The sequence below is a fragment of the Hypomesus nipponensis genome, chromosome 5 (assembly GCF_054491055.1).
Source record: "Hypomesus nipponensis isolate SF chromosome 5, ASM5449105v1, whole genome shotgun sequence".
Classification (NCBI taxonomy): Eukaryota; Metazoa; Chordata; class Actinopteri; order Osmeriformes; family Osmeridae; genus Hypomesus; species Hypomesus nipponensis.
Window position 1 is genome coordinate 9632130 of NC_140365.1, and position 24769 is coordinate 9656898.

Sequence of the window (24769 nt, forward strand, 5' to 3'; positions counted from 1 at the left end):
AACATGTGTTAGAACACATTCTTCAGGTAAACCTAAGGTATGTGATAAGATTTGATATGCTTGTCTGATGCTTCTGACTGATGCTGAACCATGTTCTATTTCTAGTGAAATGTGGTTATTAGAGTAAAACACTGGCACAAATAAGTGAATACAATGAAATCATTCATAACTGCTGTGCAAATGGGTATTTATTGAAGAGAGGCATAAACACCGCAAACCATGTGAGTATATGAACTAAAACTGAACTCGCACACCATAATTACGACATCTCACCCTCTCGTGCCCGCCTTCCCTCCCTCCCACCATCCATATTAGAATTCCCCTTGTTACCCCTCGTTACCACTCCTTAGGCGCGCGGGTCCATCCTGTGCCTCGGAGCACGCCTCCTGGCTTTTGCTCCAGGGATTGCTCGTCTTTTTTATCATTATGAAAAGAAGATATATCGGGTAAAAAGAAAATATTGCCGATCAAGATCCCGTCGGGGCGCAAATCTGAGGTTCCACCAAAATGAAAGCAAATGAAAAAGGAATTTGGTATGTTTGAGTGCCAATTAGGTGAGTTATTTTAACTTAACGATTCCGGTTTGGTTGGTAGGGGACAGGGATGGGGGGCTGGCCCAGAGGGTTGGGATCTTCTCCCTGTAAAATGCTCCCACGCTCCTGCTCCATGTATCCATCCTTAAACCTAATCCTAATCCTGAATCCTGATCCACTGATCCGGCTCCGGGATGGGGAGATAATGAGCCCAATCCAAACCTTTAGAATACCAGCAGAACCAAAGAGAAGGAGGCAACAAGTTAGAATCACACCCACACAAAAGAAGGAGCTTTTGTTGTCTACAAATGCTTTTCTCCAGCCCCCCCCCCCCCCCCCCTCCAAATGACCTTCCATCCATGGCCAGAAACGAGAGAATATACAAACAAACTATAGTGAAATAATGCCACAATAAAGGAGAGCACAATCATTTTCAAAAATACAATATTTTACACTGGGCATTATTGAGTAGGCTACTGGGATTGAAAAACGACGATCTTTCTGGTCGACCAGCATGGACAAGAGACATGCATACAAACATCCTAACAGTGAGAGTGGATGTACAGGTGTAACAAACACCAGGCAAGAGACATGGGATACAATATTGCAAAGCCAAACTTAGGAATTATAGTACTGATAAACATACAGTTACACTGTCAAATAAGGGGGAAAAAATAATCAGGCTAAAAGCCTATAGGGTGGCTTTAATAGGCCACGGTCATCATACCATTGGCTCCTTATTTGACTCCTCCTCCTGTTTATCCTAATATGACTTTTCCTGTTTCCTTTGTTTCCATCCTATCCTGCTCCTCTGAATTCTACAGAAAGACACACGAGAAGGTGAAAGTACAACAGTTTACACAAGTAAACACTCCCAGAAAAACAACATGTATCCTCCCTCCCCGAAAAACCATTCACAAACCCATCCCTGCCGAACAACATGCGTTAGCACAAGGCCACAACATGATGGAAGCACCAAGGCTGCTTGTCCCATTTCCACTGGGTTCAAACGAGGAGAGAGAGGGGAGAGTTACCAGTCAGAATGACACAGCAGTGTTTGCAGAGATGAGTTAGAGGGTGAAACACAGGGTGATGGAAAGGGGAGTGAGGAGAGGGGGTTATGGGAAAGAAAAGGGGGGGGGGGACAACAACAAAAGTTCGACAAACAGCATGAGAGGAATGAGAAGACGAATCAGGAGGATGAACTGGAAGAGTAATACAGCTGACGGCCCACCAGGGGGCAGAGTGAGTCACAGCTGACGTCAAACTGATCAGTGAGTGGGAAGTCTCAGACCACACAGGGCTAGGTGGCCAGATCCTGGGTCTGGATAGGTGCTGTAAGCATCTCGGAGACGAGCTGGTTGAGGGCCTAGGTGCGTGAGCGAGAGCGGGAGTAGTTTGGGGATCCTCGAGTTCGGCGCGGCGAGTAGCTCCGGGACCGGCTGTTGCTGCGGCTGCGGGAGCGCGAGCGGCCGTAGCTAGGGCTACGGGGCCCGTCCATCTTCACGCGGATGTAAGCTGTCTCTCCCTGGATGCACACGGAGACACACAAACAGCTGCTCTGTGAGAAACAAACCCAAAGCACTGAATTTCTACACACAAGCCGCTTCAGACCAGAAGAAAAGTACTTACGGGGTCAGTTATATTTTCCCTTCCCTAATTCATCCACTTCTCCCCCACCCTCTGCAGTGTGACTTTCCATAGACTTACCTTGGTAACCTTCCAAATTCCAAAGCTATTCCCTTGTGTGCAGCCATTATCCCATGTCCGTCACCCTAACCTACCTCATGAGAGCGGAACTTAGTGTTATCCAACTTGCGGACGGCGTAGGTCATGTCTTCCTTGCGTACAAACTCCACCACGCCGGTGCCATCACGGAACACGTCAGCGTAACATACATCACCTGCCTCTCGCATGTGGTCCTTCAGGTCCTGCCAGCTTCCACTGGGTGGGAGGCCTAGGGTGTGGGAGCACACACAATGGATACAACTGTTGACCTACATACAGTACAACTGGCAACGCAACAATACCAGTGACTGACTCACTCACCTGAGACAATGACCCTGTACTCGGAGCGGCGTGAGGGTGGGCCATACCTTCCCCGTTGAGCTCCAATACCTCCGCCACCTCCTCTCCCTCCCCCACGCCCGCTTCGTGGGAACTCCACACGCAGGCGATAGCCATCATAGTCGTAGCCGTCACGACCACAGACAGCATCATCTGCATCCCTTATTTAAACAAACAGTCGACATAAGTTGGTGAGACACGATTCGTAACGTACAAGGCCAAAGCAACGACATTAAGCACTCCATAAACACAACAGCCCAAAAACGTTTTGAAAAGTAGTAGAACCCCCAACAAACATAGTTATTGGAAAGGTACCATCTTTGCTCATTCGTATAGAAATGTGCACAGATCCCCATGAGTGTCATAAAACGAATGTGTGTACAGTATGCTTGCTAGCGGCTGATAATTTCATTGATGCCCAGACAGTTACCTACACTACTGTTATGGCAATGTTTAGCTACCATTCATACTAAACAACGCCACACCTAGAATCTTCAAATTCAACAAAGGCAAACGGCGGTCCTCCTCTTCGGTTTTTCAGATCAATGTCCCGTATGGCCCCGTATTTATAGAAAACATCTTCGACATCCTTGGTGCGAATGTCTGGGGGAAGGTTTCCCACGTAAATCCGACAGTCGTTATTACCCGCTGGCCCTCGAATGACTCCTCCAGACATTCCTCCGAATCGATCACAAACAAAAAGCACTGCAAACGTGTGTACAAACAAATCAAACAACCTAAATTATGGCCAATTATAAGGTATTAAACGGTCACGAATATCAGACTGTTAACGATCCAAACACAATTATCTTCTAAATGTTGGGTGGGAAAACTGTTCGGTACACTTCAGTCCAAGAACCAAGTTGGAAAACCAGCCGGCTTCCGTTCTGAAAATATGGCGGCGGACGTGAAGGTGCGCTTCAAAAGATCATGCAAAATGTCGAACGTGAATTTTCTAATTGCTTCCCGAAAGCAGCGTATTGCTGTCCGTGCATTTACCTAATCATATGTACTTAATAATATCAAGACTATTTCACGACAGTCTTAGAGGTAAGTGTATAAGGGTATCGAACCACACACTGTCACAAGAATAAAGAATACATTTGCGAAAAAATATACATGTATTGTTCTTTAATTTCATATAGTCTAAAACAAGGTAAAAAAGCACCACATTTGTATCTTTCAAAATGTCAGACAACATTTCTTCATTAAATAAGATCCCTTTTAACAGTAGTACAGTGCATCCATCATTGGTATTTTCTATAATGGTATTCATAAATAGAAAGGAGGTGGGCTTGGAAGTGTAGAAACATAATTTGTCATCCTGATACTAGTTTTTATTCGTATGACTTGGCTATAGAGTGCAGTGGGACCCACATCAAAAGTACAATCGTATGAAGCCAAGGCCATTGAGGTTTCCATTCATCCATGTAGTACGATGAGTTTCAAGCCTCCTTAACTTCATCTCGTGCTACATTCCTGTAGATTAGGTGTCACAGTGGTCTGTGAACTAAGGCCATAGGCCGTTTGTGTATCTATGCCTGTGTACGCATGTGTCTCAGTCTTTCTTTGCCTGTTTGTCCTTGCGCCTCTGTCTGATCTCAGAGGCGATCTTGAGCAAGGACAGCAAGATGGGGACACACATGGGCAGGAATAAGGGGATATAGATGGCAAACTTCTGGTCATCTGGGAAATAGAGGAGGTGGAGGAGTGAGGGGTCGAAGAAGGCTCTCTCCGATGCCAAGATGGCCTCCTTGCTGTACTGCAGGGCAAAGCCAAGGTTCCCCATCTCCAACTCAGCCACGGCCAACTGCAGGGACGTGACAGCACTCGACACCTGGGTGACAGGGACAACAATAGGTATTTTGTCATTTCGGAAACCATAGAAAAACCTACTTGAAGCCTATCGCTTTGCCTTTAGATTAGATGTAAAATGTACTGTAACACACCTGCTGGGCAATGTTGTCGTTGATGACGATATTGCCAATCTGGTCAAGAAGCTGTGCCAATGAGGTGATGGTGGTCGTTGCTGTGGCAACGTTTTCCACACTACGACTCCACATAAGGCGGTCCAGCTCCCAGTCTGCCAATCCTGCACTGCCACACGGTTCAACCAGGAAGCCAGGGGGAGGGGCAGAGGATTGCACCCCCAGCATTAGTCTGACAGTGAGAGAGAACGAGGAAGGTTACACAAAAAAAATAAATAAATAACACACACACACACACACACACACACACACACACACACACACACACACACACTAATATCTACACTGACACTCACAGGCATTTGCATTTACAAACAGATAAATATATCTACTTCCACACACACACACACAAGTACACACTTGCATGTTTTTCGACTGACCGAAGCTGTGCAAGGAAGACTCCCATGACCCTGGCCATGTCTATGCTAACATCAATAGGAAACTCAGCCCCAGGCCCATAGCGATCGTTGACGTTATACACCTACAGAAAGAAAAATGGGATGAGAAGGAGTTTGTCCTACAAAATAAAGCGATGACGAGATTGCCCATGGTGGCAAGCTGTTGCAGCCGCCCTGCAAGAAGGTGGCAGCGTCTCACCATGATGCCACCCCAGCGTGGAGAGTGGAATGCGTTGGAAGGCACTTCCTGTTTCCTGTGCCCATGGATGTGGAGGGGGGAGTGGTGGGCGTCAGGCACATACAGCAGGAAGTTCAAAACCGGGTAGGAGGAAGCAGCACTGGAGCCTGGACACAGAAAACACCTACCTCGCTATCTTTACAACGTCACCTCAACGTCCACATGTACAAGCTTGCACGTGGGCTATTTTCTCCCAACCAATAAGCTGTTCATGGTTCGGGCCGTGTATATTTACGTGCGCGCATCTCACCCAGTCTGGCCTCCACGGGGTTAATAACGTGAGCAAGGCTCTCAGCGTTGAGCGTGTAGGCATTAACGCTGCCGTCAAAGCGAGGGTTGACCCCCAGCACTGCGTAGTACAGGATCTATAGCACACGGATGAAAAGGGACCCAGTTACATATTTGACAGCCACACAGATGTAGAGGGTCAGCGAGTCCGATGAGATATGGAGATGGAACCACCTGAGAGTCGATGCTGAAGTTGGCGACAGGGGCTAGTTTTGTGAGCAAGGGCTGGACGTAGTTCTGTACAGCTCCCTCAATGTCCCAGTGGAGGCGGTGCGATTTAGGATCCGGGTTCAGCAGGCTGAAGGTTATCTCATATCCTGGAGTTAGACAGGGAGGGTAAAAGATATAAAAGGGGGATGAGAATGAAAGAGAGGAAAGGAAGTAGTAAGGTAAACTATGTCCAGGCCTGGCCTGAAAGGAAAGTACTGGAAGTGGTCTGGCTACAAGCCAACTCAAGGGGGGGAAAATGTGTTAGTCTCATGTGAACTACTGGCACAGTAACATGGACATATCTAGTCTCAAGTGGGTCAAATGTGACGGTCTTGTGAACTGACCTGGACTGGACTTGAAGGCTCTCATGCTGTCTACCAGACTCTCCCTGCTGACATCGCCGAGGCGGACTCGGTCGCTGATGGCGGCGGCGATGTCAGTGTGGCTGAACGACATCATGTGCAGCACCTGGGTGACCTGCGGCTCCAGGGCAGCCAGCACCTCCTTGAGAGCCACGCCCCCTCTCGGAGCGCCGCTCGTTCGCAGCACGGCGGTCCTCCTCCGGCCCACGTACACGCTCACGCCCTGACAGGGACACAGAGCCACGCCATGAACACGCGGACGCCGTCTCCCCCCCCCCTTCCGTTTTGTATACGCAGGAGCTTGTGAAGGCTAACGTCTCGTCCTCACCTCTGGAAGTAGCAAGGAGGATTCCGGGATCACGTGCACCACCACAGAACCACATGGGCTCTCACTGAGCGTGTGCAGAGCGACGTCAGCCTCTAAAAGGAGGGAACAGAGAAAGAGAGACACAGAGAGATATAGAGCCATCAGATGCTTGTTTCCTTTTGTCATATCTGCATGGTTTTGCTTGAGGGGGAGCTGTTGGGGCAGGGGGGCTGAGTTTGACAACTGAGGAGGCCTGACCTGCAGCAGTAGGCTGGTTAAGAGCATCCTCTTCCATGATGGTAGCTGTGCGGTACTTTGTCTCATACTTGTACCTCAGAGAAGTCTTTTCTATAGAGAGAACAAGACATGCGGAAGAGAGGAGAAATTATACACATGTACCGATAACATGCTCCTCTGTTTTTGCTTAGATGGCGCATAAGGGAAAACAAATCATTTTGGTCAAAGTTGATGTGTTGATGTGAAATGGAAACCTAAACAGATTTAAAAGTTTGCATGGACAGTCATTGCTACTTGCTGATCAATCAAAAACACCAAGCCCGTTACCCTTACCGTCCACTGTGTGTTCCTCATCTCGTGTTTGCGTTAATGGAACCTTTTTCCCTTGTTCTGGGGTCAGGGTTCCACGGGAGAACACAACTTCTACATCGACATTCAACTGAAGCTAAAGAGCAAGTAGTGGAAGTTAGACAGATCGAGGTTATACAGGATAGCAATGTGTGCGAACACATAAGTTAACGACACAACATACCTGCAGCTGGGCCAACTCGTTGATCTGGTGCACAGGCAGCCAGGCACGGTAAGTTTCGGTGGTGCGCCACCAAAGAGGGACCCCCACAACAATCACAACCGCTGCGATGGCCAGGGCTGCGTACCGACCCCGCTGTCGTTCTGCGCCAGACAGAGAAATACTCAGCCAGGGACTCAATGGGTACCAAAGCGATATCAGAAGAACAAACACACGTAACTACCACACTGTCGTCAAAACAGTTAACAACCACATAATGATACACTACACACTGCACCAGGCAACAGCACACAAACAATTTAACTTCAGGTCCAAGGATGTAGGAGGCCTTTGCTTATTTTCCTGTTCACTCCATAGAACCTCCTTGATGTGTCGCAGTGTCGCAAATATGTTTAACAGATTGAATTACGACTCTTTATAGTAGGCCTACAGAATGCAATGCATTTGTCTCAAACAGACCAAGACAAATGCCATCGACGCTCCCATCAACCCAACGATCATTCCCACTTCATCACCATCACTGTGTAGCATGGTCAGATATCTTGTTGGGCACAGTAGCTGCTGAGTTACTGGCTATAGCATTTTTCTCTAATGTTATCCAGAGAAAAATCCAGGTCTGGACACTGTGCCTCGCTAACTAACATTAGTAGCTAGCGCGTGTCAAACGAGCTAGCGACCAAACCTAGCATTTATGGCACATTGTGGGACAATTAACAAAACGACGGCACACCTTTCTACTAGAAATGTTATTATTCTGAAAATGGTTAGCATTTATGAGGAAACATTACACAAATCTCACTCACCCACTTCCATGGTAGTCATTTTTCCCTCATACGAGGCGTGGCTGGAGCATACGGAAGAACATTCTCCAATCAAAGTAAAGCGTACTCCCTTCTACCCAATCATGAGCCCGAAGGCGGACCTAATCACTGACAATAAGGAAGTGGAGAACGGTTGGAAGTGACAGCTGAGAAAATGACAGTAGACCAAACCGCAGCTACCGTTAAATTGCAAAAATTGCTTTATTGTGACTTATTTCCTATGGCCATATACAGGCTATAGGTATCCTATCAATAAATCATTTGTAAAGGGAAATACATAGCCATGGACTTAACTTGGAAAAGTATCAGTTTGATCGATAATTAAATGGCTCATATTACAAGGTCAGAATCATTGATCTTCAGGCAGTAGCCAAAATGCTGTTTGACTGTAATCATATATCATTGAATGTGTAATAATGGAAAATGATTATTGAAAACCCCACTGTGGAAGGAATAAGGAATGTTCACACAACGTTTCTAATAGTTTTTGTAATTTTTTTATTGTAGTTTTCTGTAAGTTTGTCCACTATTTGACACACCAAGTGCTTCAAGAACAATACCAACATCACAAACATCACAGTATTCCAACAAAGCAGTGACACCCCCATCCCTTACAAACCTCATATACAGGCCCTCTCTACCCAGGACAGACAGAATCAGATTCATTCTTATTACTTCTCTGGCCATTGGTCGAGGAGGGGGGCAAGGGAAGATCAACACAAACAAGCGTCACATATATCAACACTGTCACATAACTCAATACGATGTAATTCAAAGCTAATATGTTGATGACACGTTAGACACAGGGAGAGTCCCAATCATTGGAGGTCAGAAGGAGTAAAACAGAAAGGTTAGGTTGAGACTTGGTGTTTAGTGGTTTCCAGTCCACCCATCCACCTCGGCTAGGTTTCAGTCTCTGGCTGGGGTGAGAGTGTGAATACCAATACCCCTCCACTCCTCTGAATCACACAGAAAACTCTGCATAAATAACACTTCACACACTGGTTGCCATAGGATGTAATCTAGTTTTGATTGGTCTTTAACTACGGATGTTATCGGTTCTTTTGATTGGTCACGCTGCCAGGGAGATTGTTAGTATTGCGAGTACAGAGTCCCTACTGCATTCAGACAGAAGCGAAACACACGATTTACACACACAAGATCTGAGCTGCTCTGGAGTGATTGAATTGAGAGTAAGGACTGAAAGGCAAAGGTAGGTCGGTGGTGAACGGATTGCGGGAAGATGAGCGAAACAGAGTAGATTGACGTGAAAGAAGACAGGTATTGAGTGACTACTGACTTGTTATTCGACCAGGTCACAATTGTCATCCTCACAATTGTTACTGTTAGCAAACAATTAGTAAAGAAAACCGTAATTCTCTTGACTTGCACCGTCGTGGATTAAGAGCTGTTCCTTCTAAAACGCCCACTAAACTTCAACTACTGCTCACACAAGCACAGGTTTGGACCCTCTGTCTTTTCTTTAGCATGGATACAGCACAAATAGCTTTTAAATAAACAAACTCGGTCACATCGCATCAACGTCGCCACGACAGTCCTAAAGTACAGTAGACAGCGCAGGCCTGTGACTAGAGGGGGGGTGGGTGGGTGGGGGGAAGGGGCGGAGCAGCAGCAGAGGAAACTATTGGTTGACGGCAGTGGAATGTGCAGCGAGGGGCTCAGTAGGCGTGGTTCGCCACGTAGAGGGATTGTCCGGCGGCGCCGCAGCTTCCGGAGGACTCGTACTTCCCTTGCGCTGCCAGGCCATTAACCTGGAGGACAGAGGAAGGAAACAGAGGTTTACTACTGCTGCACTAGATGGTGTGTGTGTGTGTGTGTGGGGGGGGGGGGGTGACTGGGTTTGTTGTTACATTGCTAAGGATTGACGGTTCTACATGTCTGTGATATGGGCACTCTGACTCTGTACCTCGGCGCGTTTGATGAACTCCTCTGTGGCAGCCTTTTCATTGTCACGCTCTCCTTTCCAGGCGTTGAGGGCGGAGGCCTGCAGGGCACGGCCATAGGAGAAGGTCAGGGCCCAGGGCTTGGCCAGTGGACAGGTGTTGATGGCGTTCAGGTTAATGCTGGCATCCTCCTCTGATTGGCCACCAGACAGGAACGTCACACCTGGGTGGGAGGGAAGCAGCCGTTTTATTGGTTTTGGGTCTAGCCACCCCCTTGATTTCTATCAGACTACAATAAGGCCTGGTCAATCACAACTGTTTATCTGGTATGGGGCAGACTTAATATAATGGCTGTAGAGTGGAGCACAGTTGAGGCGAACAACCGAGATGTCATGTTTTGTTGCTCTGATTGGTTGTTTCAATCAAATGATATCGAATTGCGTCCAGAGACATTTTGGACTGACCACACTCCTTGGAAATAAAATTATGAACTGAGAGGTTCCAGACCAATACCCATTCGATTCCAGGCCAAGTGAAAGTGACAGTGGGTGTCGGACCTGTTACGGCGGGGGGCACAGTGCGGCGCAGAGCGGTGACGGTTGCCATGGCGATCTCCTCGTTGCTGTACTTGTTGGGGCAGGCGTGTCCGGGGGTGACCATGTTGGGCTTCAGCAGGGTGCCTTCCAGGTAGACATGGTGGTCTGACAGAGCTTTGTACACTGCAGCCAGGACCTGAGAGAGAGACACAGAGAGAGAGAGAGACAGAGAGAGAGAAAAGTCAAACATTGGCGGTAACTGGGTTATGGAAGAATAGTCAGAGATTGGCATTAAATGGGATTAGAATAATAAAGTACGTTATGATGTAGTGTGCTCTATACTAATGTGTTGTCTTCTTATACTGTCATGTATCTGGTTGGCTGCACTGCTTGGGTCACAAGGATCAATCACCTTCTCACTGACGTACTGGCAGCGCTTCAAGTCGTGGTCTCCGTCAGGAAGGATCTCAGGCTCCACGATGGGAACGATACCGTTCTGAAACACAACGCATTGTGTTACGGAACGACACACACACACACACACACACACACACACACACACACACACACACACACACACACACACACACACACACACACACACACACACACACACACACACACACACACACACACACACACACACACACACACACACACACACACACACACACACACACACACACACACACACACACACACACACCTGTTGGCAGATACTGGCGTAGCGGGCCAGTACGTTGGCATTCTCCATGATGGCCAGCTCAGAGGGTGTGTTCTCACTGATCTTCAACACAGAGCGCCACTTGGCGAAGTCGGCACCATCCTTCTTGTACTGAGCACAGCGCTCAGACAGTCCATCCAGACCTACACACACACACACAAACACACCATGAGACCAAGGGTGTGGCGGTAGGTGGGTATAAATGATTTAGTGAGTGTGCGTATGTGTGTGTGTGCGCGCTCCTACCCTGTGTGGTGGTCTCTCCATCAGTCCCGGCCAGGGGCACAACACCTTTGTCCACCTGCAGGGAGAGATCTTGCTTGGTAAAACACACTGATCATAAAACAAGCCTCTGTTACAGTATTTATATGAAGGATCTATGGATCTCGGAAAGTACTGCGGTAAGATCGGGGGAAGGTTTACGTAAAGAAATCCTCTGACTGACAAACACTGCACTGGTCATCCCAGAGCCTGACCTCAACGTACCTACAAGTGTCCTTAAGCTTAGCTAATCCTCTGGAAATACACACTGTGTGTGTGCACATGTTATCAGGTGGCTGAGCGGTTAGGGAATCGGGCTAGTAATCAGAAGGTTGCCGGATCGATTCCCTACCGTGCCAAATGACGTTGTGTTCTTGGGCAAGGCACTTCACCCTACTTGCCTCAGGGGGAATGTCCCTGTACTTACTGTAAGTCGCTCTGGATAAGAGCGTCTGCTGAATGACTAAATGCAAATGTTGTCTGTTTAAACACTCACTGCCCCTGATTTGAGTGTATCTGTGTCAGAGTGCATTTGTATGGAATACACAAAGCCTCATCAGTGAATGAGTCATTAAAACGGGTTGCCTTGCGTGGTCTAGACAGTTACCACTGTCTTACATTCGTGCACAGGCCAAGTAGGACTCCAGTCCTCTCAACAAACAGGCTTTGACCCCTGCTGAAGGAATCTGGGTCGGAGCCACAACGGACACCCACCTTGATGCCCACGACCATCCCGCGGTCCTTGATGAGCTGGGGGAAGGGCGTGCCATCGTCCGTGTTCTGGTACAGCGTCTCGTGGAAGAAGATGACCCCCCCGATGCAGCTGTCGATGCGCTCGTCAGCCGTGAACAGCAGCTGGCGGTAGCGGCGGCGGTTCTCCTCGGTGTTCTCCACCCCGATGGGGTTCAGACGCTTGGCCATGCTGCCTGCGCGCACACACACACACAAAGTGTGACTGCACGGTGTGGTGAAATGTCGTGAAAGTGCACAGAAACACTTGAAGGTAAGCATGGGCACTGTAGTGCACCATCACAGGTCGAAGGGAAATACACACCTGTGGACTCATCAGCTGCGAGGATGCCCTTCCCTGGGGCCACGATCTTCTCAGCGATGTCCTGCAGCTCCTTCTTCTGCTCCGGAGTCAGCGCTGGGTATTGGTGAGTCATACTGGCACACAGATAGAGAGACAGAATGAGAGAAAAAGGGAAGCAACAAGGGAGAGAGGGAGGACAGGAAAAGAGAGAAGAGAAAGAAGAGAGAGCAATATTTACAAAGAAGTGTCACAGCAGAAGCGACAGTATGTCAGGGATGCAATTGTTGAGGACGTGTCGTCATATTTTACTTGTAATGATATGAGACAGCCTGGATATGTGGTGTATGACAAGCCTAGTTTGGCCTCGCTAAACAGGAAGTGTTGTCACACACGCACAGACATGCAGACAAACTTGCTCTCTGTGTTCTATAGCCTTCATTCCGCATTCTTCCACAGTACCCTCCATCACTTTCGCGTAAATAAGCAGGCCATTACGTAACCGTGGCTACAACCACACCACTACCCCCCCCCCTCACACTACACGGTAGTCATAGTGATTACAGAGGATAGAGAGAAGAAAGAGAGGGGGAGGGATTACGCAATCGTTCTCTCCTATACGGTCTACTGCCAATCCTCATTACAGCTGATGGAGAGCACAATTCATAACAACCCTCTCCCAAACATCTTTCCTGCAGTCACCCTTTTATTTTTGTTTCATTCCCTCAATTTCTCTCCTAGTCTCTCCATTTCCTCGTCCTCTTTCGATCCTCCTCCATGAATTCTCTCATCTCCTGCCCGGGGCCATGTCTGTCCAGTGGGTGACTTTCGTCATTTAGAGAAACGGCACAATATAGGCACACTCGACACCAATCAATACCTACTCTGGAACTAGCCAACACACACAAATGGACCAACCAATAGAAATGTTCCATTCTAAAACATTCTTTCCACTAGTGTGCCAGAAAACAAGCAGTGACAGGCCTCTTCGATTGTGTGATACCTACTTTCACTCACACACATTTAGATTGTAGAGCTTTTTCCACCTTTTAAGACACGTTATTATTTTGTACATCTAATAGACATCATAAAAAAGCATTTGACACTCATGTTTTAGTCACGATGGAACAGGACTTTTATCCTGGTACCAGACACAAAATGGCGGCTTGTGTGCCAGGGTCATAAATCCTAAACAAGGCCTTAAACAAGGATGTGTTGCAGTTCTGTAACAGAAGAATGGCTAGGCTGCTAGAGAATGATAACAATGCCTATCCACGTATGCACATCTTGTATAAGGTGCAGGTGTCAGAAATCTACACATCAAAACCAGGGATTGTAGTCCATTTGTCCCCAACCCTCTCCAGAGTTTGGCCTGCCGGAGGCAAGGGCTGAATCTGGATCAGAAACAACACTTTTTAACCAAAGTAGGAGCTAATATTCACAGAAGAAAAATAAGTATTGTCCCTTTTTGAATAACAATGAGTTTGGGCTGTACCGAGTGGGTTCTCTTCCACAAGTTTGCTCAGTTCTGTTGCTATGGAAGGGTATGACCTGACACACTGTGTATTCTTTCTGCTAATCCCCAGCTTACAGCCATGAGATAACAACATTCAGTGGCCTACACTCAGCATTCCTCAAACTGGCTGGTGTGTTAAACACACACACACGCACACGCACACAAATGTGCTCACATCTCATCCAATGAGGACATGTCCTTCAGGGAATAAGCTAGGTTTCAGATTGTTCTTGTGGAGAACATCTTTTGGGAGAAGAGAACAGTATTTACATGTTCAATTGGCAGACCTGAGGGACCTGCATGGTGTGTGTGTCTGCCTGTTGCTGATATTGGAAGGTCACAAGCTTTACAGAAAGCCGTGTCAATAAGGGTTTGTTTGTCGTATGGTTGAATGTCACCTAAAATGTGGCCAGAATTCCATAGCAATGTACTGCAGGTAGTGATAGATGCAAGGTTAAAAGGGGGAAAAATATTTGTGGTGGCATGAGACAGACTACCAAAAAAAGTACCACAGGTTCTGCACTGCGACATCAAAAGGCGTTGGCTAACTGTCCTCCCTTCCATAGTCTCTTGCTATGTTGCGCAAAATCATCTCACCTTGGTAAATGGCTCACACACAGACACACACACACGCATAACATCCGACTCTATAATGCTGTATGTCAGGTGATTATATATTAACGAATGAACCGGAGTATTGGGTTCCTCGACAGAGGGGCATTTGGTCACGAGGGATAGACCGTCTTCTTCTGCACGTAGGCCAAGGGGGTGGGAGTGGGGAGTCACGCACACACGGTGACAGACATTGTTGCGATGACGACGATAAGGATGATGCAGCTGTCTAAAGTAGGTTGGTGGTATGGCCGTTTATTTTGGACTCTTATCCAGAGGTAAGAGGATCAACGTGTACCGTTGCACGTGCGACCTGTGGTCCTGTAGCTCACATTTATGTCTGTGGTTCTGTTTGATGGCTGCAAAATGCAAACCAGGTCGAATATTTAAGAAAATACGACAAGAGATTAACTACGTTTCAGGAAACCTAGGCCCAAGCAAGGATGACAGTAAATTGAATTGCACCATCACCATTTGCCTATTGGCAATAGTATTTCAAAATGCGGTTAGACGTAGCGACACAGCTTCCCGTTCTCGTATTCCTGCAACAGGCTGAATGTAGAAACCTAACTTTCAGATAGGAAACCGAGACACTTAGCGTTAACCTTTCGAATTTACACCGATAAATCTTGCTACGGTGCAAGACCGTCCTTGCTAAATACTGTCCTTAACGGAAACTATTACGTTTGTGTTAATGTTGCCTGCGTCATACAATAGGTAGCTAATTTTAAACTCCATAATAAGTGAACAGAAGAAAATAACATATAGGCCTACATCGTTCGCTGTAGTGTTTGCATTAACGGACTGTTTCTTACCTGATGATGTGTTTGGAGAAAGCTGCAGCAGGTGGGAGAGCGACAGAAGGATGCGGTGATGTGAATAGTCTGTCGGCTGTAACTGTGCCGCAGCGCAACGTGACTTTTCATAAAAGCCTCAGGGGCGGGGCCTAGCGTCATCACGTAATCAGCATATTCATAAGACATGCGCGGATGGCGAGATCGTGATGTCATCGCCTGCATCAGCATCACGACTCTTTGGGGTCTGCCTTCCATGTGTGCTGTGTGATGCCCGCATAACCGTACACCCACCAACCCCTGCCCTGCAAACAGACCATTATGACATGGCATCACCCCCCCTGCACCTCAAATCTCCACCTCTTCCTTCCTCAATCCTTCCCTCATATCTCTTATTCTAATGTAAGGGAACGAAAAAAAAAAAAAGTTCAAGCTTCTTTAGATCGATAAATCAGCAGTCTTTTTTAAATACCGAGAACATCCTGTTCCAGAGAACACACACACACACACAGGTGACACCAACACTTGATCTGATGTGTAAACAGTTTAATATTTCCATCTGAGTTACCAGTAAATAATTAGAAAAATACTGAGTTAGACAGCTGGCAATAGTCACTTAAAAACACTGATCCAAAGAATTGCATCCATAATACTCTAAATAAATCCCACAGATAATCTTATAAACAAGCAGTCTAATGACATATAAGTAAGACCAGGATCAGGTGTAATAGGCATACTGGGTTCACATTAGGGCAATCTTTTATAACATCTGAAAATAATCAGTCAGGCAAGTGCATAGAGGTGCTACGGTATGGCTCATCCAAAGCCCTAGTCCTAGGTCCCAAAAATCCACGCTGGAAGTAAACAATATTACCTTGTTAAAACCTGAATGTGTGTGTTTGAGTGTGTAGATATCGGAGGTGTGGGCAACACACACCCCTTTAAATCATTGGCCAATGCTTTCTTAACTGCAAAAGAGGTTGGACGCAATGGGGCGGGGAAAAGAAACAGGAAGTCACTGTGAGGGGAGGTTCTGGGTGGGTCATGCTGCAGTTGCCTGCATATATAGAACATTATTTTGGTATATCTTCAGTCAATGAGGATCTGCCGGTCTAATTTTAGACACATCTGAGCTCAGAGCTTCCAGTGTATTCTACGTCTTCCTCACGATTGGAGAAAACACATCTCAGGCAGCATGTAGGAAAGAGTCTTCGATAGGACACGGCGTGAGTGTGTGTCTGTGTGCGAGAGTGAGAGAGTCATGCCATGCACACATGTAAACCACCGAGAGGCGATACTAGTCAAAGGGTTCCGGACGGTCTTCTCACACAAACACTTCCGTCTTTGGGGGGTTCCCCTGGGGCGCTGGCTCCTGCGGGCTCCAGTGGGGGCCGGGGAGGGGGGTGTCGGCCCACGCGGGAGCGTGCCCGTCGGGGTCCGGGTGCGTGTCGGGCGTGGCGGGGGGGCTGAGAAGGCCGTCGTAGTCGAAGCCCTTGAGGGGCTGCAGGGACAGAGTGAGGCCTCGTCGGGCTTTGGCTGCTCTGTCTGGCCTCTCCCTCAGCTCCAGGATCACCTAGGCGACGGCGCAGTAGCAGATCAATGACACGTGTCTTGTCCGCCGAGACCTTCGCAAATCTTTAAAATCGTTTGTGTGCATTCCCATTTGTGAAATCAATACTGTGTATGCAGTAAATGCCCAATATTTAATTACCGGGTGGGTTATTTGTCTTATTTGCGTACACGTTATTGGTTTGGTATTTAACTGATCACTGACCTCTACGGGTTGGCGTTGAAGCAGGACAAGGTCGAAGGTGGAACCGAAGAAGAAGGTCTGGCGTTTAAAACGCTCCAGTGTCCTCAGGCGGCGGGTTGGCGTCTTACACAGTAGCTGCGACCGGGGGGAGGAGCAGAGAGACGGGGAGGAGAGGGGTCAGGAGGCAAGATGGAGCCGTCGCCATATTGATATAGGTGGGATATGTGTGGGATCATCGCGCGTGTCGGCGTGTGTGTGTGGGCACCTCTGTTAGGAGCAGAGCCAGCGGGGGGCTGAAGCTGAGGGGCATCTCGTAGGGGAAACACCTCACCCTCCGCAGCATACTGCAGTGGTCTGGCTCTGGAGGCACCGGGAACTGGAGGGAGGGAGCGGGAGAGAGAGAGAGAGGGGAGAGACAGAAGGGAGAGAGAGAGACAGAAGGAAGAGGGGGGGGAGGGGCGAGACAGAGACAGAAGGGAGAGAGAGAGACAGAGGGGGTGAGGGGAGAGAGAGAGGGGAGAGACAGAAGGGAGAGAGAGAGACAGAGGGGGTGAGGGGAGAGAGAGAGGGGAGAGGGAGGTAGATGAGACATGGATGGAGAAAAAACTGAGAAAAGACGCAAAAAATACTAATTTAGGCTGTAAAAGACTGTCAGCCTGTCGGTCTGTCTTCTATAAATAGCTACAAGGCATTTCAAAAAAACCATTCAACTCCTAGCACAATGAGGAATAACCATTATATTATAGTATTTATTATATCAATAATAAAAGGGCACTGACTCAGTCCAATGTTCATACATAGAATACATTGACACGCTTCATTCACACAAGATGGCACACACTGCTAAATGACCTCACCTTCCCAGTAGCCAATGAGAAGAGCAGGATGCCCAGCGACCACCAATCAGCTGCGTGACTGTAGGGTCCCCCACTCAGCACCTCTGGGGCTGAGAAGACAGAGCATGCTTACTGGACCGTATCGGACTAGTCATGTCACGTCCCGTACACATTCCACACACGCGTGAACGTGTTGTAACACAACATCATTCATGGTGCAGGATGCATCATCAACGCATCGATCTGTATGTGTTCCATCTTCTTTGCCTCTCAACTGAATGGAACTTCCCTAGAAAACAACTTGACCACATGACTCACATTTTATCATGTGAGGATGTCTTTCCAAATCAGCCATTTGACTAATGACATACCACAAATAGCATTTGTTTTTGTGCCAGGGTCCCAAGTCCCTAAGGGGGGGGGGGGGGTACAGCACATCTGTTGATTCTGTAAACATTACAAATAAAGTTTGGTTTGAATTTTGATCATCTCCAGGCCTGGATCCCTCACCCATGTACTGGATGGTTCCACAGATGGTGAAGGCTCTTCCTCCTCTCTCCAGGCGCCGGGACAGGCCAAAGTCTGCCAGACGGAGGTGTCCTGGAACATTTACCAAACATATGACTGAACCGCAAAAACCCCCTCAGTGATCTCTACCCGTATCTCTAACACGTTTGGATTGTAATTCCGTATTCTCTACACAAGGTTGTTCAAATTTCAGGAAAATTCAAAAACAGCACTCAATTAAACTATTTAAAACATAGGATGTGTAAATTAGCATATTTAATAGGTCTTGATGTTAGGGTAGTTTGCTTTGTGGAAATTGAGACATTTTCCAGAATAATCCGAGGAAAACCATGCTAATACTGCCACCTGGTGATCAATAACCAGAAGCTTATTCTTTTACCGTTCTCTGTCAGCAAGATATTCTCCATCTATGAAAGAAATGACAGCAATAAGATGAATAGTAAATAAATAAAAAACATTGTATCTCAATACATTCACACTGACAAATGGCAAATCAAATGAACTGCCTCTTACCTTTACATCTCTGTGGATGATTCCAAAGTCGTGGAGAAAACCTGTAAAAAGAGAAGAAGAAGCTGTTTTTAACAACTCTACTGCAGGGCCCACACTCAGAAGCAGGCAGACAGAAGTGTGTGTGGAAAAGGTGTCTTTTGTACGTGTGTGAACTCACCAAGAGCACAGCCCAACTCGGCTGCAAAAACCCTCACTGTGTCTTCTCCAAACTGGCCAATCATCACCCAGTATGTGTACAGGTCTCCCGTGCTGCAGTAGTCACACACTGAAGAGGAGCCACAGGGGAGGGTTACCACAGCACTCGAAACAGGTGTGCAGCAGAGTCAAATACATTCGTCAAACACTGTGGTTTGTTTGGTCAAGGTACGCTTGGTTTATCTAACCTTGCAAGAGACCTGGTTTTGCGAGATCACGACCACGCGAGAATTTATCTTGCCAAGCTCCAAGTTATCGGTTTGTGTTGTAACCACAGTGCCAATCAGCATCCTATGAGAAACTACTGCCAGCTACTGGTGTGGTTGAATTTAACCTGTGATAAACTGTGATAGACTGCTGGTTAATCCAATCACCAGAAAGTATTTTTTGAAGGTGCCTCCCCTTTGCCAAACAGTGTCCATGGACGACCTCACAGATGGTTCTGTGCGACAAGCCATCTTGCAACGTCAGGTTAGGATTTACCTGCAGGTTGAACTAAATCAAGCACACCTTCAGTATTTGACCAATTAATTGTAACCCTTGTCTGACGTGAAGACACTTAATACGGTGATGCAAGTGATGGGAGACACTAGGATGTGACAGGAGGTGTCAGGTTCTTTTGCTACTGATTCTCTCACACACACACACACACACACACACACACACACACACACACACACACACACACACACAAACAAGAGGGTGTCTGTTGGGAGAAATTTGAGGAGGTGGTGGACTAGAGGGTAAACTCCCGTGGCTGAGATGCAAGCACAGTAGTTGAGTGGTCGCTGCAGTCAACATCTGGTCCTAGGGCTGGCTCAGGGGAGGGGGGATTGGAAGAGCAGGGACAAGTGGAGGAAACTGGGTCATATTTTCTGAGTCGGTGGCTGAATCAGAGCGAGTTAGAGTAGAGGTCAGGGGGAGGGGGGAAGATGAGAGCAGCTGCTTGCTGATGCAAGGTGTTGTTGAATCAGCAAGCAGTTTTTTAAGATAAGCAAAAAATAAGTAGCACCTGTCAAGACAGCATGCTACGGTCTAGGACAAGGACAGGGTGCTATGATTGGGGTCTAGGACAGAGTCCTATGGTGTAGGCCTAGAAGAGTGTGCTAGGGTCTAGGGCTATAACAGGGTGTTAGGGGCAGGCGCAGGGACAGTGGTAGATTCTGTAAAAGTGTGCTAGGGTCTAGGGCTAGAACAGGGTGTTAGGGGCAGGTGCAGGGACAGTGGTAGATTCTGTAAAAGTGTGCTAGGGTCTAGGGCTAGAACAGGGTGTTAGGGGCAGGTGCAGGGACAGTGGTAGATTCTGTAAAAGTGTGCTAGGGTCTAGGGCTGAAAGTGTGCTCAGGCCAGGGGCAGAGAGAGTGGGCGAGGGTCAGTGGCTGGACAGTGGTAGGATCAGGGTCAGGGTCAGGGGCTGGACAGTGGTAGGATCAGGGTCAGGGGCTGGACAGTGGTAGGATCAGGGTCAGGGGCTGGACAGTGGTAGGATCAGGATCAGGGTCAGGGGCTGGACAGTGGTAGGATCAGGGTCAGGGGCTGGACAGTGGTAGGATCAGGGTCAGGGGCTGGACAGTGGTAGGATCAGGGTCAGGGGCTGGACAGTGGTAGGATCAGGATCAGGGTCAGGGGCTGGACAGTGGTAGGATCAGTGTCAGGGGCTGGACAGTGGTAGGATCAGGGTCAGGGGCTGGACAGTGGTAGGATCAGGGTCAGGGTCAGGGGCTGGACAGTGGTAGGATCAGGGTCAGGGTCAGGGGCTGGACAGTGGTAGGATCAGGGTCAGGGGCTGGACAGTGGTAGGATCAGGGTCAGGGGCTGGACAGTGGTAGGATCAGGGTCAGTGGCTGGACAGTGGTAGGATCAGGGTCAGGGGCTGGACAGTGGTAGGATCAGGGTCAGGGGCTGGACAGTGGTAGGATCAGGATCAGGGTCAGGGGCTGGACAGTGGTAGGATCAGGGTCAGGGTCAGGGGCTGGACAGGGGTAGGATCAGGGTCAGGGTCAGGGGCTGGACAGTGGTAGGATCAGGGTCAGGGTCAGGGGCTGGACAGTGGTAGAATCAGGGTCAGGGTCAGGGGCTGGACAGTGGTAGGATCAGGGTCAGTGGTAGGGTCGGGGGCTGGTGCTAGGACAGTGGTAGGGGTCAGGGTCTAACTGTTCCCTTTGTGACTCACTAATGTAGAGGTGTCGCTGTGTCTGCCAGCAGTCCTGGAGGTCATGGACGAATGGGTGATGCACCTGACGCTGAGGGCAGAGTTCAGAGGTCAGGCTGACACAAGGCTACTGGGGTCGGGGGTCAGATAGAGGTACCGGTTCTCTTGGTGTCTTGCATTGTGGCCCACCAACCAACCAACCACCTCTGACAGCGACAGAGATTACGCAAGGGAATTACTGGCTCTCCGCGGGAACAAAGCCAGTTGTGTGTCTAGACGAAGCTGGACAAAGTGGTCCACTGCCCGTAGACTGGCTCATTTCATGTAGTACTTAGACAGGATCTGCTCTCACCTGTACAATCACCTCCTCTTTGGACTGTTCCAGAACGCCGAGTCTTAGAATCTCTGACTTGGGAATCATCTGAGGACACACATATACCCAAAACATTTGAAGGTCTACGTACTAAAGATGCAAACAGCGATTTGTGCATGTTTAGTTTTGTCAAATTTGTTTTTCAAATTATATTGTTAGATAGGAACTACAGACACACCCAATGAAACACACACAAACATACACACAACACCATAGGTAGAGGTGTCTTACTTTGACGGCATAGGTTTTCTGTTTGGTTTTGTCCTTAACCTTCAGAATGGGCCCAAAAGAGCCTTTGGCTATATAACCCAGCACCTGAAAGGAGAGGTTGAACAGAATTCATAATTCTTTCTGAAAGTGAACACTTTTTTTTTTAGCTCAGTTTTATGTCACAATAACAATGTAAAACCTTGGATGGATAAATCGACAGTGTTTGTGCCTGTGTGCGCTAAAGTGAGCGAGCCATGGGCGTCATTAGACCCTTTTTACTGGGGCACATGCCCCAGTACAAATCTGCTGTGCCCCAGTAAAATCTAGAACAATCTCAAATGTTTGAGTTTGAACAATTAATACTTAATACTTTATTATTTTGTGCATTCATTTAGATTGATAATCCCGGAAAAAATAAACGCAGTATCCCAATCAACGCTTGTAAAACGCGTGTAAAAGTCAAAACACAAACCGATGCACGCAGAATTCCATGTCAGCGCGCTCTTCTGAGCTTACCAAATAGCCACTGCAGCACGCACACAGAAGTCCAGGTGACTTGGCACACAAGTCAGAATTGAGGTAGGCTAAGAAAACATTACAAAACTAAAGATAGTTTCTAAATGAGAGGCCCACTCATCATCTTATTTTGACTAAAATATAAAAACATTATTACATTATTATATGACATGAAGCAAAAAAAAGAAAACAGGATTTGCGCTCAGATGAATGCAAAAAAAATGTGCGCGCTCGCATTAACTATTGATGTCCCTGCCAAAGCTGATATCAAACTTGCGTCCCTGAACTGTTGTATATTAAGCAAGGGGAGTTTATATAGCCTTGTACTGAATTGTGTGCAGCAAGCTTGAAAAGAAGCAGCAAGCTTGAAAAAGGGACATGAAATAAGGGCCTTATGAAATAAGAGTTTTATGTCTAACAATGCCTCTGGAGCGAGCCAAGAAGACCTGCCCACCTGGAAGTGTTCGTGCCCAGGCACCGTTCTGTGGGGGAACTCAGGCAGAAACATGGAGACGAAGCCGGGCAGGCTCCACTCGGCCCTCAGCTTGTCAGGCCCCACCGCCCCCAGGCCCAGCACGTGGTCCGGTATGGAGGGGGCCTTGTCCTGGAGCATCCGGCGGTGGCCCAGACGCAGGGCTGAGGGGGCCAGGCGACACAGGCCTGCTGGGAGAGACAGACCCACGCTGGAGAGGAACCCCCGCCAGCCTGAGGAGCATTGGCCGTCCTCCTGCTCCAGGGTGGGCCTCTACACGGAGGGAAGGATGCAGTGGTTTAGTTTAGGAAATACAAAGAAAAGCCCCCCCCCCCCCCCCCCCCCCATAGAGACTAAGATGATATAACTATTTTATTATACACAGAGTCCAGAGTATGAGTCTCCACCCATATTGTACTATTTTTCATAGCTGAGGGTTGTGTTTTTTTCTCCTATTTTTGATATCTCAGATTAGCATACTCATAGTTTGTCGTGGTTCCTGGGACCTGACCCATGGCCCCCGAGGCTCCTGCGTGCGTCACGCATTAACGGAGATACAGTGCACCCCGCAGACACTCGCTCCAAGTTCCGTGATGCGACGTTTACCAGAGAGAATAGAAGCGTGGCCTAGATTCATCTGTTCCACTGAACGGACTCTACTGTCACATGCGCCTCTTGGGCAACAGAGCGTGGCGTTTGGTGCATTCTAGCGCAAGCTTCGAGTGCATGTTCAACCATCCAAGATGTCATTATCATCTGTGCTGTGTACAGTGAGAAAAATATCCACCTAAACCATCTAAGGCCATTGGAAGAAGATTTGCAACTGTTCACGTTCATATATCATATTTTTGCAAGTCGTACAGTTAAATCCACCCTTAGATTGGGTGTGATGCGTCAGATCTAAATGTATATGTAGAGTTAAACCCTCACGGCTCCCCTCACCAAACTCTTTACACAAATTCTGTAACTTCCATCTGTTTCAAGCATGCCCGCCGCGGTCTGGGTAGGTTTTGGGAACCCCCGTTATGTGCGTCACCGTTCTAACATGCAGCGGTTCTTCACTTACTCACCTTGTTGCTTTTACTAGCATCGGCCCCCATTTCATTCACAAGTTATCAACCAAGTAACCTCATTTTACGTTCCCCAGTCTTCATCCTCGTGCACCTTCACAACCTGCGCGCTACTACTGTACACATAGCCCCCCGTTTCTGTTTGCAAGATGTCGACTACATAGACTTGTACACCGCTGTATACGGTCTAATTAAACTTAAAGAAAGATATGACTATCTTTCTAAAGTATATGTGCTGTCGTGTTTTGTAGCTGTCCGGTATTATAATTGCGGTAGAGATGGCGACATAAACAAGTTAATCCCCGCTATGGGCAACGTCACCGTACATCCGCCCACGTCCTTATCATCCAATAAGACCGCGTGCTTCTTTAGTGCGACTCCCCTCCTCCTCCGCGCACACACACGGTCACCTACCCCATATAGCTCAAAAGAGATGCTTCAAGTCACAAAAGTACTGAATCATTTAAATAGCCGATCCAAACAGGAACAAATTAATACCGTAGTGAACATCCAGGTTAATGAATTATTTTGACACCTGACGCTTCATCCTTTTGGATAATTTGAAACCTTTTTCCCATAATCTGTGCATTAGTGAATTGTTTATCGGACGAAAATAAATCCATCTGCAGGACATTAATTCATAATGTGCTGGGCAGTGACACACGCTCAGCTAACACCATCATCTATTCCAGGAAAAATAAACGGTATAAGGAGGTTCCCAGGGCACTTTTAATAGGCAGCGGTAGCTATGTGGTCCAGACAGACTTCAGCCCAGCATTTGACACTATCCAAGCTA

General features: G+C 47.8%; 4 protein-coding genes across 5 annotated transcripts; all 4 read right to left on the reverse strand.

Annotated features, from left to right (window-relative positions):
* Positions 1–192: 192 nt before the first annotated feature.
* LOC146288375 (serine/arginine-rich splicing factor 1B) lies at positions 193–3496 on the reverse strand. 2 transcript variants are annotated; one of them, XM_084698342.1, is made up of 6 exons: positions 3086–3496; positions 2583–2761; positions 2318–2490; positions 1828–2061; positions 1261–1351; positions 194–755 (listed from the first exon to the last, which is right to left on the reverse strand). In XM_084698342.1, exons 1-4 carry the CDS (start codon positions 3274–3276, stop codon positions 1903–1905), a joined length of 702 nt encoding a protein of 233 aa, XP_084554468.1. In that variant the 5' UTR covers positions 3277–3496; the 3' UTR covers positions 194–755; positions 1261–1351; positions 1828–1902. The 2 variants fall into 2 exon arrangements, with proteins under 2 accessions (XP_084554467.1, XP_084554468.1); XM_084698341.1 differs by having other exon boundaries at positions 193–755; positions 1261–2061.
* Positions 3497–3691: 195 nt separating this feature from the next.
* On the reverse strand, positions 3692–8018 carry pigs (phosphatidylinositol glycan anchor biosynthesis, class S). The gene is made up of 12 exons (XM_084698382.1): positions 7961–8018; positions 7161–7300; positions 6962–7073; positions 6650–6739; positions 6413–6504; positions 6067–6307; positions 5687–5829; positions 5475–5589; positions 5186–5331; positions 4969–5069; positions 4550–4760; positions 3692–4437 (listed from the first exon to the last, which is right to left on the reverse strand). The coding sequence occupies exons 1-12, from the start codon at positions 7977–7979 to the stop codon at positions 4159–4161; spliced, it is 1689 nt and encodes a 562-aa protein (XP_084554508.1). The 5' UTR covers positions 7980–8018; the 3' UTR covers positions 3692–4158.
* A 434-nt stretch (positions 8019–8452) lies between these two features.
* On the reverse strand, positions 8453–15492 carry aldocb (aldolase C, fructose-bisphosphate, b). The gene is made up of 9 exons (XM_084697879.1): positions 15377–15492; positions 12458–12570; positions 12118–12329; positions 11389–11443; positions 11125–11285; positions 10831–10914; positions 10440–10614; positions 9906–10105; positions 8453–9750 (listed from the first exon to the last, which is right to left on the reverse strand). Exons 2-9 carry the CDS (start codon positions 12567–12569, stop codon positions 9658–9660), a joined length of 1092 nt encoding a protein of 363 aa, XP_084554005.1. The 5' UTR covers position 12570; positions 15377–15492; the 3' UTR covers positions 8453–9657.
* Positions 15493–15886: 394 nt separating this feature from the next.
* rskrb (ribosomal protein S6 kinase related b) lies at positions 15887–24553 on the reverse strand. Its single transcript, XM_084697880.1, has 13 exons — positions 23974–24553; positions 22886–23176; positions 21937–22020; positions 21685–21753; positions 21354–21423; positions 19143–19250; positions 18986–19026; positions 18852–18879; positions 18455–18544; positions 17966–18054; positions 17374–17484; positions 17130–17243; positions 15887–16928 (listed from the first exon to the last, which is right to left on the reverse strand). The coding sequence occupies exons 1-13, from the start codon at positions 24001–24003 to the stop codon at positions 16680–16682; spliced, it is 1374 nt and encodes a 457-aa protein (XP_084554006.1). The 5' UTR covers positions 24004–24553; the 3' UTR covers positions 15887–16679.
* Between the last annotated feature and the right edge of the window lie 216 nt (positions 24554–24769).